Source organism: Sipha flava, unplaced genomic scaffold (assembly GCF_003268045.1).
Source record: "Sipha flava isolate LNK unplaced genomic scaffold, YSA_version1 65_pilon_pilon, whole genome shotgun sequence".
NCBI lineage: Eukaryota > Metazoa > Arthropoda > Insecta > Hemiptera > Aphididae > Sipha > Sipha flava.
This window is the reverse complement of record NW_020273605.1, coordinates 489930-508114: the sequence shown is the minus strand read 5'-3', so window position 1 is coordinate 508114 and position 18185 is coordinate 489930. Positions and strand designations below refer to the sequence as shown.

General features: G+C 27.2%; 1 protein-coding gene across 5 annotated transcripts in view; it reads left to right on the top strand.

Annotated features, from left to right (window-relative positions):
- LOC112691624 overlaps positions 1–18185 on the top strand; it is a 118319-nt gene that overhangs the window by 67680 nt on the left and 32454 nt on the right. The window contains exon 3 of one of the 5 annotated variants that reach the window (XM_025565956.1): positions 8921–8989. The exons of the other annotated variants lie outside the window; for them this stretch is intronic. Coding sequence (XP_025421741.1) covers positions 8921–8926 — 6 coding nt within the window. The 3' untranslated portion in view covers positions 8927–8989. Of the gene's footprint in view, positions 1–8920; positions 8990–18185 lie in introns of those variants that run through there. 5 annotated transcript variants of the gene reach the window in all.

Genomic DNA, 18185 nt, shown 5'->3' with positions numbered 1-18185 from the left:
CCTACATTTAAAATCATTATAAAATTAATTTATTGTACATTTTTCTACAAGTAATTACTAGTTATAATCTAACAAGTATAATTTATAATTATGATAATAATTGTATGTGATATATAATTTGTCAGCAAATAAAGGTTATATTTTAATCTTTATTCTTATGATTCATATTATCAATACAGTATAAAATAAATTATAAATTATAAATTATAAGCCTAATTTATACTGATGTATACTATACTAATTACTACAATAGAACGCAGTTTAAATAAGAAAATTACTACCTATTGCGCATGAATTAATTGTCATTTCATTAAGAATTTTTTGGGTTATCTTAAATTAGTATTTTTTTTTTTAGGTTTCGCAATTAAATTATAAAAAAATGTTTACGATTAAAGTATCTTTTCTAAAAATTATGGCCAATACAACCAATTCTATATAACTGTTTACCAACTATATATTATACACAGTTAATTTGAGTTAATGTTGTTTTTTTTTTTTTTTTAACAAATAACCGTTTTAGATAGAAACATTAAAATTTCTTTCTTGAATATACCAAGCATTGGGTTATGGAAATAATTATTTTATATCTACCTTGAATAATATTAAATAAAATATTATGATGTATTTTTATAGTTTCGAATTGTCATATATTGAAAAATTATTTTATTTTATAGAAATTAAAACTTTATTAAAAATGTATTAATATTTTTTTTAATAGTTATCTTATACTATAAAAACTATCATAATTCATATATAATTTATAAATGTATATATAAATATATTAGTCTATAAACAATATTTGTGAAAATCGTGATGTAGTTTCCAATTTAGATAATTGATATGTTTATCAAATAAATATTATAGACTCTATAGTTTAGGATCTTCTAGAAGAACAACTTATAACATAAATAATGCAACTGATATAGATTTTAAATGTTACATGAAGAAGAATTCGAATGTTCAATAGCTTAACAAAAACCTACGGTATAAACTCAAGAACATTTTGAATAGTAGGATATCTTATTAAGTAAAAGTTTTATGGAATTATATTCAATAATTATAATTAAATATAATTCATTCTATTGTTTATCAATGAATAATTAGGTAATAAGTGAATCAGCAAATGGCACTAGTTTATTTTTGAAATATCAACATTATGATTATTGTATATTATATCTACCACTTATCTATTTATTTACTCCGCAAATATACACTTAAATGTAACAAACGGGTAAGTAAAAGTATAAAAAATTATAAAATATTAATAATCTTAACAATGTAAATATTTATATTGTAACAATCGTTCTTTGCGTATTTTAAATTATAATAATTACATATGCGATAATAGACGATAAATAATAGTAAATTGTAATCGTTTTAATAGTACACCCACAACATGTATTGAGTAGGTATGGACTAAATACTTGACCTGAATGTAAAAAAAATACCAACAAAAACCATATAATACAATGTTTTAATCTAGCTTATCTCAATAACGCATTGAGAATAAAAATAAATATTCGTACCTTTAATATAATCTGAAAATAAAGTATCGATTATAATTGTACTCAATTAAAACGATTTTATAATGGTTTTTATAGTGTACAGTTAATTGTAAAAAACAAATTAATCAATTATTTCTGTATTATTAAAGCTGATTAGTCGTTTAATGATAATTAATAATACTATAAACCTATCTGTAATATACGATATAATAAAATTACACTTAAATGTGGGCGTATGTAATGCGAGCGCTTAGCCAGCTGGTAATAGTCGAACATTAATTTAAATATCAATGAACAATATTAGATAATATCGACACATAAATTGGCCTATTATTGCTATTAACTTGCGAAAAAATACGCACTTCGTTGCAGGTCAGTTACGCCAAACTATATGCGCCATGGCCTGACCATTTTTATTTTAAATTTCATAATGCTTATATTTATACCAACCTTTATGTTATATTGAAGGCACCTCCCACTAAGATAACATATTTAAGCATATAAATTCAGTGCTTATGATATTTATTTATACGGCCAAAGGATGAAACTTAAGTATGCTTTTTTTTGGCCTAAATACTATTTTTAGCAAAGATATTGTATTATTTTGTTTCTGTTGTAAGAAAATATATTTTTCCATCAAACCGTTTCTTAGGTTTTTTTTTTTTTACTTTTACTTAAACATAACTATAAAATCGAATAATAAATAATATATTTCAGTAAGTTATTATTAATTTTAAATATTATCTTCTTACCTTTAACAAATTAATCATATTAATTTATCGGTTATATTATGTTGAATGAACAAAAATGTTGCTCACTTAGGACATTGATGGCTGAATGTTCATAACGACGTTTGGTTTATTTTTCGTTAACAACTAAAAATGTGAAATTCCCAAGAAAAATCGACAGGTTGTTTTTAAAATTTTAATTTTTTATTAACAATGAGGTTATTATACTTTATGTGTAAACTGAAACAGTCAGTAGTTGTTGCCATGTGAAATATCACAACGGTATTGACGTTTTAATCGTGCACATGAGGTGAGGTCGATTGTTTGATACGCGTTGAAAACATTTCGTTTGAAAACACAACGTAAGCCGTTGTTGTAATGCACTTGAACGGTGAATTTACATCCCGCTCGCCCAACCCACACCATTGCGATGCGTTTCCACTGAGAACCGCTGTATTAACTTTTTCGTATTTTATTTTTTTAGTTTTTTTTTAGTGGTTGAAATTTTCGTCGCGATAACACGAATTCCAGTACGTGTTTGATTCTCGCGCGCATAATCTTATCGCGTTCCATGTTCAAACATATTTAATAGCTTCCGATAGCGACTGTCAGCAGAACCTACCGTAGAAACTAGAATGTTGCACCGCACAACGATAATCACACTTGTATGTGCCACGTACATATTATATTCCAACGACATAAATCACACGCTCGCCCCGTTTAAAGTAAACATTATTTTTTCGTCCGTCGACGAGATGAACAGAAGCGCTATAATTTTTGCTCGCAGTCTGGTTGCTGTCTTCGTCGAACAGAAGGGAAAAATAAACCATGTGTTTATGTGTTCGTACCTACACGTTTATAGTATTTCGCATAGTGACAAGTGACAATGTTGTGTAAACGGCAGGAGTACTGAAGACCTAGACATCCGGGGATGGGAGGGAGTCGATTTTTTTAATACCATGTATTTCGAATGTGTTCGTTTCACAAAATAATGATTTTAACGATAATTCATTTTATAACACAAAATAGATCGACAATGGATTGTATAGATAACCCTAACAAATGTATATGATATTTAATACTTAAATTGTACAAAAATATAAAGCAATACTTTTTTCTAAATTTGTTAAAATTTCGGGGAAAGGAGGGGTTGACACCCTTAAACACGCCTAAGGTATATGGTCGATCGCGGTTTTGTCACGAACGCTCATGGAAAACGCTGCAATAGGCACTACTTTAAGATATGTACTTCTAATAAAACGACGAATTGCCAACTATACGTATTTGTAGCAACGTCGTCCAAATCGTTCAGCCTATGAAACGTAATCGAATGAGTGTCATATTATACGCGTGTGCAGACAATCGTTTGTGTTAAAAGAATCGCATTCTGTACATAAATAAGAATAACGTATGCAATTTGTATACGAGTAGGTATATTATAAAGTTTAGTTAGTAAAAGTTTTTTTCTCGGTCGGTTACTTTTTTTACGTAGTGTAAAAATTGGATGAAAGCGATTGTTGTAAAACCATAAATCATGGTCTATTTAATTTTTGGTTATATATTTTATTTTTTTTTTACCAAAAATTAGGAGAAAAGAAGCGTGGGATTGAAAATGGGTGTACTTATATAAATATAGGTATTAGATTATTTCCCCTCCAGGTGTTAGAATTCCTGGATCCCAATTTGAACATAGTTGTATAGGTGTAAAATAAATACATTTACTAAACGGGTTGGTCTACATTGTGGGTTGTGAATATGCGGGCTGAACGTGGAATTCGCGATTTAGGTCAGTAGGGCATTTTCCTGCTACAGAACTTTGCCAGTCGTTAATGAATGTTAACACCTACCTCGAGAAAATATAATCTTAGTATCATATAATATGTTCATAATCATGAAGGACTTAACTAACAATATAACTCTTAAAATATAAGTGAAATAAAACTTCGAAAATACGTAAATGTGATGATGAAAATAATACATACACGTGATGAATAATGCGCTAGACGAAGCAACCGTAGTCCGTGACTGTAATAACGGTTGGCCCGTGACTACAATATTATCATTTACTCCATATTTAACGTCTCGGGTCTGGTATATATATATTGTATTGTATGTAAATATTTATACAAATAGCAGTTATTTAATTAAAATATGACCTTTATTGCGATTAAGGGTAGGTGGTATATCAATATACGTCACATGAGGTTGTTGATTAAATGCTCCAAGTGACTGCATCACAATTGAGCAAAACGATAATATGTTATTAGGTCGAGTTTTAAGATGAAAACTGTTTACTTTGTTAAATACACATTAAATGTATTTACAAATATATTTAGTTCAACGTTTTAATATATTCCATAAGTGAGGGCTTTTATAATGGAAAAGTAAACGATCACATAATTTTTGTAATTCATTAATACATAACTTGCTTACGTATATAAATGACACCATCCTTTTACTTAATATACGTCACAAAATCAGCGAAATTTTGTTTTTAATTTTACATCATTTTATAGCAATAATGCACAATTTTCCACATTTGAAGTCTTTTTAAAATGTTATACCACTGGACCATAATTAGTAGAATTATTTTTGATTAGTTAAGCTTATTTATCATTAACGTTTCTGACCGGAAACACAGTTTGTAGAACTGTTGTACCAAACATAAATTCTAAATTAAATATAAATAAATTATATCATCTTGCATAATATTATATTCGGTATTACGTATCATTTGATATTAACATCTGTAATATCTGTCGGTCATGAGCGATGAACGGTTCGAATGTTAATGGTGCATGAATCAAATCCGTAAAACCGGTATCCACGGCTGATGTGGGTGAAGGGTAAACTACATTTTGGAGACAGTGATTTTGACTTTTATAAATGATACAAAAATACGTAAAATACATCAATGTTTTAAAAATCAATAACGTATAATATCAACCAATCCGATGCGTCGTTTTGAAAATACGAACCCACATGTACGTTTTTATCGATATTTTTCTACCACGCAGCAACATTGCCAAGTTCACACAAATGTACATACTATATCGTTATTTCAATTCACTTGCGATAAAAATCAAAATCGTACACGCTATACTATTATGTTATGCAATTCACTTTAAAAAGGCTATACGCGTACTTGAAAATCGATTATTCAGCAGACGATGTTTATACATAAGGAAAAAACTTGTTAGCGTACCTTTGCTCACCTTTGACATTCAGTTGAAAAGTTAACTGTAGCGAGATTATATTATGGAAAAAATAAAAAAATAATACATCTTGATGAAAAAATAAAGAGAAAATAGCTATTAATACATAATATAGCCGAATAAAAATATTAAAAATACTCAACACGGTTCTTTTCTATTTTTAAATCGATTATATAAATGTAATTTTATTAAATTTGATTTTAAATCGAAAAAAATTTCCAGATAATAAGAACAAATCTAAGATATGAAATTTAAAAAAATATTTTGTAATATATAATTATATACTTATGTATAATTATTTATAATATTTATTATTTCTTCAAGACCTCTCTCTCTACAAATCTGTACCATTTAAAAAACACGAACTATATCAAAGTACAAATATACTCTACGTAACAAATAATATGTCTAATTCAACAAAAAAAAAAAATCTTATTCCATCCATTAATAATTTGTAAATGTGATTTTTTTGAAACCACGCAAATCTATTTTACCATGTTCTTATACCTAACCTATACTTTTACATCATTACATAATATACGTATAAACACAAACATACACACGCACGCGCACACACATATATATTATATATCTTGTTCGTTCAAACAATAATTTATTTTTAATTTAATTATTAGAAACCAAATAGGCATACATCATAACTAAGTGAAATAATATAAATGTGAAATTTTGTTAGGCGTGATAATAATAATCGGGGTTCGTAAAGTGTTAAGCATTTTCATATCAATCTTACCAAGGCTTATTTATTGTTATTTGCTGGATGACATTGAAATTAACTTCAAGGTGCCAACATTTTCTTGACGTATTTCAAGGTTTTTGGTTTATTTAGAATATTGAAGTTGTACTGTAATTATAGTACACCTATATTCAACGTATTCATTAAAATAAAATCATCATTTTAAAATTAACATATAACAAATGAATAAAAATGCACAAAATTTACTTTAGGTTTACTTCATAAAAATTCCATACCAGTAATTAATTATATTTTATTCGAAAGTAAACACTTTCGAATGTAATATAATGTATAAAACGCGTTAAACGTTACATGGATGCTATTATGTATCTATGATTTTCAAATTTATTTTAAGTCAGAAAAAGTTAATTAGATGTTATTATTATAGTTATTTATATATAAATATATATATATATATATATATATATATAATGTATTATTATTATTATATTACTCCGTATAATATCGATGTTTATTATATAGCTTAACTCTCTACCTCGTCCTTTAAATGCGCTTTATATTATGCACAACGTACTTATTCCTTTTTTGTTCTGTTGTGTTATTTTAAAAATTACGTGTTGATAGATTGGTGAGCGGGGAGGGTATATTTAATACAGTCGTACATTGTTCGCTATTAATTTTCGAATTTGAGCAACACATGGACGTACGGAGATATACGTCAAGATAAATCGTATTTATTAATCATTCGTTTCGTTCGCGTGATTTTCCCTACCCAGTACTACTTACCGGCAGGCTAGGCGTCTGGCATCAAATGATTTACGGTTGTCCCAACGAACAACTATCGCTCAAAACTCGGACAGGTAAATCGCAGTATACGTTTGCTCTCGTCCGCCATCTGGCAAGGTTCTCGCGGAACAACGGGTACCTACCCCCGGCATTATCGCTATCGGTCACGCGGCGACCGATGTCCGTACCGCTACGGCTACGTGGTGGACATTTTCCGTCCGGCCGAACTGTTGCGATCTCGAGGTCCTGCGATAGGGCCGTAGCAACCAAATATTGCGCTCGGGTTAGCGCCTTAAGTATTTTAATTAATAAAAATAAATTCAATATTTTTTAAAAACGCAATATAAATAATGATTTTTCCTTATAATCATGTAAACGTTTGTTATTTTTATTTAACATTGATCAAACTCCTGCCATACAAAAATCCAAATTTTTCATTTTTGCGTCCACCCATGATTTGCTCTCGGGGCGTAGTCATCTTTAGCCCCCCCCCTTGCTATGGCCCAGTTTCCAAGCCCCACATCGGTTATGCACGCGTGCATCCTACACGTACACGCAGGCCTGACGAGTAGGGAGTGGAGAAAAGGATGATTCCCCCGGGTCCGTAATTTTTGAGAGAGCCCGGAAATTAGGGACTACAAATTATAAAAAATTAAACACAATTGATGGTAAGAATTTAATGAACAGTGCAAATTAAGATATACCTTAAGATATACCCTCGGGTCCAGGTTCTCTCTCCACGGTCCTGTGTACAAGTTCGCCACCCGTGTTCGTTGGTCTAATAGTTTGCGTGTCGGTTAGGCGTTCTCGTTGCTCTCAGTCGTGCATAGATTTTTCGGACCCGTATCTCGTTTTAAACAATTCCCTTCCCCCTACCACCGCCGCCGACCCCAAACCGCGTTAACAACACGGGTACGTGATCGGAATGCCGTACGACGCGATTATGGTTATAATACTATTACGTTGGTGTTCACGGACGGGGAGGGACGAAGAATACGCCCTGTCATACCGTTGCGTATCACGAAACATACGTGTATCTTATTTACTCGGGGAAGAAATTCATTTTCGTTTTTCGGAAACATTTCCGCCGACGACCGCGCTTCGCGAAAACTCGCTAATGTCGTACGACTAAAGCGGACCAACAGGGTTGTGTCGAGGCGTGTGTACTCTAATGATTATTTATATTTTAACATTATAAACGCTGGCGCAATGAAAGTGTAAGAAATCTGATCTGGTCCTGGAGTAAAAAATGTGTACAGTACTATGAAACAATTATAATTACGATTCATACGATCAATTAGTTATACCGGATTCTCGAACTCTCAAAACGCACGTAAAATATTACATGTATACTACGGATAATTTTTGTATGTTATAAATATTTCAATAAACCTAAAGTTGTTTTATTTTAATAATTATTTTTTTGTATTACGTGCTGCTCAATATTATTGAAACTACATTTATACTGGGCTCATTTTCAGCGTACTAGTGCTACAATAAGCAACCTCCCTTCCTACTTATTGCATTACCACGGTTTAACCTCTCGATGATATTATTTACTTTTGTTAAATATATATATTGTATATAATCGAGTACCTATCTACTGAAAAGTAATCAAAATAAGTTTGTTAAAAAATGAGAGTGAACGTTAACCATTAGTAATCACTTATCAGTGTCCAACATAAGTACATAACTATATATTTATGTAATGTAAACGTATAACATATCCTACAAACTAGTAAATGTACTACGCGTAACGCGCAGAGATAAATTATAAATTGCCTGATGTTTTTTTGTGGAGTGATATATCTATTACAAAGTGTTTAGCCACCGTCCTAAATACGCCACTGCGCTCAACTAAACTTTTAAGATTTTTTCTCGATAAACAATATACACTTTTTTCGTTTGTTGATTGACAATATTTATATAAAATTGTGTATGAATTTTTTTATGATTCGGCTGTTCAAACAGGTTTAAGAGGATTACAAACGGAAATATCCGGATCACTGTCCATCAAATACGTGCGCGCACGACATACCAAAAATAGACTTGTTCTACTTCCAACGATCGGTGTACAGGGTGCCCCAAGGTGATTCGACAAATGCAATAACTTTTGTTCCGTTTATTGTTTTTAAATTTTTTTTTTTTTTTAATAAATACTTAGGTCCTGCACCACAACAAAATTGAATTAAAATATGTTTTTGATTTTTATAACTCAAATTTGAAAATTTGATATTTTATTCTACAGTTTGAAAAAAAATCCAAAATAGCCATTTAATAAACAGTACTTTTATAAAAATATTGGTGTTTAGAAATCTAATAAAGGTAGATCAGTTTATTTTCGATGATTTTTTAAGTTTTATGAAAAAATTAACAATATTGTTGTGCACATAATTACATACATGATTATTATTATCCATATTATTGTATAATGGCTGATCGAAATTTAATTTATTCAAAGATTTTTGTTATCATTTGTAGCTATTATTTTTTTTTATTATTAGCTATTATTAATTATTAGTTGATATTTATAATTATAATGCAAAATAATTAACATAGGTACGTAATGTATGAATAATCAATAACCAGATAACCTTAAAAATTTGAATTTACTAATTCATAATCGAAATAAATTATAAGTTTTTACGGGTGTGATTTTTTTTTTTTATGTATTATAATATTTAATTTTTTGAGTATTTGTCGCAAAATGTAAGAAAGTTGATCTTCGTAAATTTAATTAATTTTATTAATTTTTAAAATTTGAATTTGTCGTTAGTTAAAATTTTCAAAATTTTTCACCACTATATAGGTCGGTTCGAAATAGAACACGTTTATTTTGCTACATTAAGTACGTCTGATAGCTTGAGATAGAATATTTACCGGTTCCTATATCCTCTGAACAGGAAGATATAAGAAGAAAGGTAGACATCTAGCTTCGGCACGATTTTAATTCACTTGAAATAGTTTTCTCTTTAAGGTGGATATATATATATGTAAGTAATAGTTTGTACATCTTTATAACCAACCGAAAGCATGAATTAAATAGTTGGGTCGAAAGGCACGATAGAATGACACGTTTTTTCTACAAAATATTGGTTTTCAACTATTTTAAGTCATTCGCTCATGGAATGGTGTAGGGTGTGTAATGTATTGTACAATTTAACAAATTATATTGGTAATGGTAAATTATAAAGATAAATATTTCTTTCGAGTTCCTAATGTTATGAAGTTTTTTTTATAGATATTGTCATTTTGTAGTTTTTCATAAGGAAACTACGTAACATTTTTGTATTTTACCTGCTCACAAGAATCCCATTTCGAAAATATAATCGCCTCATGTCATCGTCTGGATATCCAAGGAGTCGTTGATTTTCGTTCTTGATATCGTTAATGTAGAGAATAAATACGAATAGTAGTGCAGTAATGGTACCTGGTGTGTGTTCGAGTGTAATAATGTGTCATACACTCAGAATGCCCTTATTATTTTTTACGGCACGTACCTAATAAAAAATAAGTCAACACGCAGGTAGATACCCGTATTATTGTGTGTAGTGTGTGCTATATGCGTAATGTAAATTTATGACTAGTACAAATAGTAGTCACAGCACCCACTTGGGAAGTATTGATAAAGTATTTACCTGAAATAACAACGTAGGTACATTTGGGAAGTATATTATATTCTGTCGAATATCGAGAATATGTTTGGATAATATAATTTTATATAAACTAATCAATTTTTACTGCCGACAAAGTATCATATTTTTAGATTATTTCCCTTCCTTAACTGATATGTTTGTACCAACTAGCTCGAATTTACATTTCATGGTAAGTTGTAATATATATTTTTTATGCACTGGAGCATTTTAAACAAAATAAAAAAATATACAATAAACAAATAAATGTATTAAATGTATGCTAATCATAAATCATGTAAATTTAAAACCAATTTTAATAATATTTTTATTTCATTGTATGTTTCGAACTTATTAAAACAAATAAAGAACTCAATTTACGATTGAATCGAACCTATAAAAATTTTTTTACTATATTTTATACAAACGTTCAAACTTGTAGACGATTTTAAAATGTGCCTATAAAAAATATAATACCTACATGTGTATAAATATACACTTATGTACTAGAGAAAATTAACTTTACCATAACATAGTATTAATTCAACCTAAACACTAGTGAAATATCTTATACTATAATTTAAAAAAAAGTAATCGTTATTTAAATTACATAAAAAAAATTAAATAATCATAATTTTATAAAACTGTGACTGCAATAATAGTAGATATTGAATAATTCTAGAGGCAAACTGCTTTCCCGTGTATTTTCAATTACATTAAATATAGATCATTTCATAAGTAGAACATATTTTATTACGATAATTTTACTAGGAATAAAAATCAATAGTTTTTTATTCAACCGAAGTATGGTTTGAGAGATAATATAGTAGATAATTTATATTTTATATAGTATGAGTATTTGATAAACCTCTGGGAAACACTTTCAATAGGTATTCAATTTTATTTTTATCTTTCCAATACAATTATTTTAAAAAATATAATCAATACAGCCTAAACCCGAATAATTATCATACTAATAAAATAATTATGATAAATATCAATATCTTACATAAAACGTGTAAGTATAGATGTAGAACTCTAAACATATATGAGGCCATTCCATAAAAAAAAAAAAAAAATACTAAGGTAGGTAAATACTTGTGTTTAGTAATTTTGTTTAAATAAATTTTATTATATTTTATTCAATAAAACAAAATAAATTAACAAAGCAAATGTCAAACCAACCTTGTTATTTACTAATAAATATTAAGATTTGTGAATTATGATTATAAGGTCAAAAATACACCAACATTAAAATTATTGACCATTCCATTAATTCAGCATACATTTTAAAAAACCGATAGTTAATACTGCATACGTATGTATATATTTATTTAGCACAATAAGGAGCATATTGTATTCAAACATTAAATACTACCTACGTAGATAAAAGTATAATAAAATTAAATTAACAAAATCGTATCAATTATTTAGAATTTATGGTGCTGTTCATTTCTATTGAACATTTTCTTTTCATTAATTTTTAAAGTGTAGGAGGTACTTAGTACCTACACTTATTTTACTATATGGTAGTATAGCTAGTATTTTTATTTTAAAATGAATTTATATGAAACAATGTGTTGCAGCTTATTTAATATATATACAATTATAGTGTTTTCCGTAATAAAGTATTTTCAGTATTTATGGTAGTCTTATAATATATAGTCCATACAACTATTTATAAATATTTAAAACAAAAATACTTCAATGGCTGATTCTAGTTAACCCAAAAAATGGATGTATAATATTATATTTTCATTAGAGAGTTTCATTAAGATTTATAACACTTTCATTTTTTAGTAATATTTCAATAACAACAAAAAGTACAATTTGTCTTAATTTATTTTCAGTAATTTGTGTTTGAGTCCGGAATACATGGGATCGGACTCTATCCGGATTATTGAAAATCCGGATTAAACAGAATGACTTTTTTTTCAACTTACTTATTAATATTTTTCACAATAAGTAATTGGAAAGATAAAATCAACACAGATACGGGTACTTCCTTAATAACTCCAGTATATATATATATATATACAGTCAACTCGTGATATAACGAATTTCAAGGAACCGAACAAAAAATTCGTTATATCGAAAGTTCGTTACATCGAAATTCATTATATCAAAAGCATAAATCAACAAAATTTGTTTAAACGATATTTAAAAGAAAATTTAGATTTTATTAGATTTTTATAATTACATACCTACATACAATATTAGATTATTATTAAATATTTTATTAGATACAGTCATACACTTTTTGTTTATTACATACATACTTATTATTTTTTTTAAAAAATAGGTTTTTTTTATGTGTATCCATTTGCGCTTACGCGATTAATAGTATTATCCAAATTTAGAATATTACAAAATATACTGTCGTCAATATCATGTCTTTGTAAAAAACTTAAGACGGAACGGAGACCTAATGTTGCTTTATTTGAACTTACGGGGGGCTCTTCGTCATCAGTTTTATTCAAAATCTCATCGTCATTGAGAACTCCACAGATAAACAAATCTTTGTCGATAGCAACAAATTTTTATTTATATTTAATACGATTTACATTTAACAGACGTGTATCATATATACGATACATGAACATCATCTTATTGCATAAGAATGGCCGAAAGAAACTCGTAAAATGTGCAGTATCAATCTCCAAAATTATAAAAATTCGTTACATTGCGTGAACATTAGCTAAAAAATCTTTGTTATATCGAGGGGACCAAAATACATTTGATTTTTCGTTATAGTACGAGGTTTTCAAGGGTCCGACAGTTTTATACGTTATATCGAGATTTTTGTTATATCGAACTTCGTTATACCGCAAGTTAACTGTATATATATATATATATATATCAGTTATGTATCAATAATATACGTCTTATAATAAATAAAAATCGATATTGACATAAATCATTTTTATATAATATTTATGCGTATGTTTATATATAAATAAGTACTAAACTACGAAATACAAATTGACCGTATTATCCGGATATCCGGACTAGTGATGACCGAATCACCGAGACTCTACTGAAATTATATGATTATTATCAGTTTCTGGTAAATCAATATAAAATAAGCATTTTAAAAATAATTTGTGCCTCATTAAAAGTAGTTATTTTATACAATGATAAATTTATATTAATACTTATAATTAATTATATTCATTTCTACGAAAACTAATTCAAAAATTCTATTGCCTATAACTATTTTATATCTACTAATAAATCAGTCCCAGTCAATACTTTAAGATAATTACAAAATTAAGTGATAAATTGCAGCCAGTATATTTTTTTATTTGAATTTCTTAATTTTTATAAAATATTTGTTAAAATGAATAACTTTAAATTAAACATAACATCACATATCTTGTTATATGTTCTTCGATTTTAGTGTAATTTGTTATTGTGAACTAAGAACTATGAATTATCGTATAATGTACACAATATGAGGTATGTCTATAGCAATTTACGTCATCACCATCAATAATACATTACATTTAACGATAATTCGGCTACCTACAAAATTTAATAAGTATACAATTTACTTTTAAACATAAAAACGGTAAACACACTTAATCACGTACACATCATATGTGTGTTTACCGATTTCTTTCAACTATAAAACTACTAGTATTACAATATTTATTTCATAAATAAATATTTTTTTATTTCAATATACTCGTCACCCATATCCATGAATAAGATGTATTAATTTAATTATTACTTATAATTATAAAATTAACCAATAATCAATACATATATTCTCAAAAACAGTCTTAATTCTGTTGCTCCATCTCAACTACTTATATAGTACATTCAAGAGTCGAATGAATTAAATTTAAATTAAATGTTTTTAACAATTTAGAACAAATTAACACTTATTTTTTATATTTAAAAAAAAAAAATTATCATGTAAAATTATAATATTGAGCGAACACTAAGCTAATTATAAGTTTTATAAAATAAAAAAATTAAAATCGTGACATTTAAGTTAGAATAAACTGTCAGTCGTGGTACACGTAATCTTTTACTTGCATTTAAAGTCTACAATAAACATAAACATCAACTGCATGATTGCTTGAAAAAGTTCAACAAATTCATAATTTTAAATTTCGAGTGACACAAGGAACGAATCTATAAACTTTCATGTGAGTACTTTTTAAGGAGTAGAAATCAATACATATACTAACAGTTATATGAACAGTACCTACCATTAGATGAAAATTGAATAAAAATGGTACTTAAGATGGTCATTTTTAGATTATTAGATTTTTTTAATATTAGTAAAATATTAAAAAAGATAATAGGTTTTAATGTTTAGAAGTTTATATTTTTTTTTAGTAAAAAAATGTTGTATTAATTTAAAATATGTGCTCAAAACTTAACATAATATAAATAAAAAAAAAACAAATAAAGTATAAAAAGCATAGAAGATTTGAATCAGTCAATTTGGTTTAAATATTTACTATTCAATTGTAACACTAATTAATTTCAAAACTATAAAAATACCACTTAATGAATTATTTTTTTTACGATATAAAGGCAATTATTAACAATAATAAAATTATTTATTATTTATTTTTGATTTTGATGTAAATCCAGCCACACATTTCTATTGAAAGTAAAATTAAACTTAATTTAGCCTTATCCATGAAAAATGAACAAAAATTTAAATACAGTTCATAAAATATTTTTATTAATCATTTTTATAATAATTATGAAAAAATTATTTATTTTCATACTATAACGTTTTAATTATACTGTGATAATGCGATGCTCACCAATCCTGACCGTGAGAAAATAATTATTTAATACATTTCTACAAAATTGCTTCCTTTATTTCATATAGATATTATAAGAACACAAACTTAGTTATTGTGCAATTTTATCTTTAAAATAAATGTTATTTGTATTTTTCATATTCATGTATAATAATAACAGTAATAAATAATAGTAATACAATAACACAAAAATTAAATACTTTTAACATTTTGATATTTAGTTGACAAGGTTAAATTTAAAATTTTAATCTCTGGTGACTGATGAAGAGGATGTTAAGGAGAGGACACAAACCCGACCGACTCCTCAACTTTTAAATACGAATCTTGTACTTAAATAATTTACTATATATAGTCTAAAATTTTTAATTGCTATTTTTATCATTTAAACATTTTAATGCAATTTATTTATTTACCATTTCAAAAAGGTATTATTTTTAATATAATATTATTAGCAGTGACTAAAATGGTAAAAATATTGAGGGTGGATTATAATTGAGGAGTGTTCCCTTACCAAAGTCTAAGACTTACTCTAAAATTTTTTAGGTAGTCTATGAAACCGAACCTCTATAATTTTTTCTTTTACATAAATTTGTTTATAAAAAGTTTTATAGTGTATAAAAACTAAAAACAATTTTCCTCCGAAAAAAAACGATTCTACAACATATTATGCCCGGTGAGTAAAAATAAATTACAATATATGGTCTAAAATGTTCACAAAAATTAATTAAAAATATTAAAGTTGTTATAATTTGTCAGCCAATGAGTTTGTAGAAATAAAAATGTATTTTACAAATTTAAGAATATTTTGGAGATTAAAGAATATTATTATACTTATTTTTCATATTTTAAAATATGCTGTTTTTTGTAGAAAAGATCATATTCGTATTTATTCAATTCATAAATTTGGTTTATTATGTCACAGAAAAAAAAATTTGAAAAAGAACTAAAATAAATAAATGATTTTATTGTAATTTTTTTCAATATGATTCTAACTTGACTCGTACATTTGTTGTTTTTATTAAATATGTTACGATTTTTTTTTACTTTTCATATAAAAACTCTATATAAGTTATCTTGAATTTTCTACTGAATACAATTTATTTTTATTAAATATGATATGTGGTACTTATTCTCAGATCCGTTACAAAGGGAGGCAATTGGACCATTTTGCCCCAGGCCCCAGTCAAGGAAATATAAAAGGGTCTCTCCTTGAAAATCATATTGAATGACTCTCTTTTTTTTTTTTTTTTTGTTTTTTGATATAACATTCATATGAATACAAAAATAAGTATATCGTTTTGTAATTTAAATATTTATTAGCCAATTAAAAAATGTATTGTTATTTCATACAACCATTTCGATTAAATTATTATAATATAATGTACAATACTATTCTATAGCTTATTATTAAATAATACAATATTAAATGTTATTTTTTTCTCAGCTTCTATTAACCAGGACAAACTGAATGATTGACCGGGACACTAGGACATACTTTTAAAACCGGGACTGTTGCGGTCAAACTGGAACGAATGGCAAGCTTTATTGTAGCTATAATTTATCATAGTTATTGTCGGAGTGTGAAGAATAACATAATTTTATCCAAATTTACATAGAAATTCGTTATCGCAAATATAGATGCGACAACAATCAAGTTTTTATTTTCTATTGTTGTTTAAAAGTTATCTAGGAATACATTTAATTCTTATTAAATAAAATAACTGGTAATACATTTTTAAGAAGTTATTAAGAATGTAATTCATTGTATCGATGCATTTAAATGACCTTGATTGGTTGAAGTTTCGAAAATTATATTTACTAACATTTTGCAAATTTGGTGCATATTATTTTATCACATTTGTATATATTATTGTGATAATTGAGGAGCCTCTAAATTAATTTGCCACCGGATCTAAAAATCTTTAAGACGGCATGTTTATAAGTGCAAACAATTATTAATAACATAAATCGATATAAATATAAAAAGGGTGATTCTTATTTATTTTTTTTTTTAATTTTGATCGGGCTACCCATGGAATTTTTTTAAAACCATAAAAAAATAAATTGTGAAAAGTTTCGTAGTAATTTTTCAACCCTAAAGCGTGCCTCGAAAGGGTTAAAGTTCAAAGAAGGGTGGGTTTTTCGATTTTTGTAATTTCAGCCTTAAATATTTAAGATAGGCCAAAAAGTATAAGAATAAAATATTTTTTAAATTAAATATACTATAAAAAATGTTACTTGTACTTTTTTCATGTAACTACTCATTCAATTACAAAATAAAAAAAATCAATTTTTTTTATATTTTACATGTTCAGTTTGTACAATTGTTTTCATTCAATTTTATTCTATTTTCAGATTCTTCTAATTGTTTAGAGCGTTTAAATTTTCTTTTTTGACTTATCCAATCGACGCCCATCAATGCTCCTGGACGACCTTTATGTATCTGAGTTATTAAAAACTGTTTGTCTATATCAGTAGTCATTATGTCTAATGCATCTGCATGGGCAATGTCGAAAAGTTCGTCAAAACATTGTACAAACTCATTTTCAATTTTAATTTGAGTATTTGTACGCCGACTTGAATTTTTCTGCAAACATCGCCATGTATTGTACAACTCTTCCAACAGCGATACACAATTACGAACTTCTCTAGTAGGAATTCGAGCTTTTTGCCAAAATATTAATGTTTCGTCATCAGTAACCGCACATTTTCATGTAAACTTAACTTGACTTCTCAAATGTTAAAAAATAAGACCGATAAAACTTTTTTTTTTGATGGTAACTTGCATCCAACAAGTTGATGAGAAGTAGTACC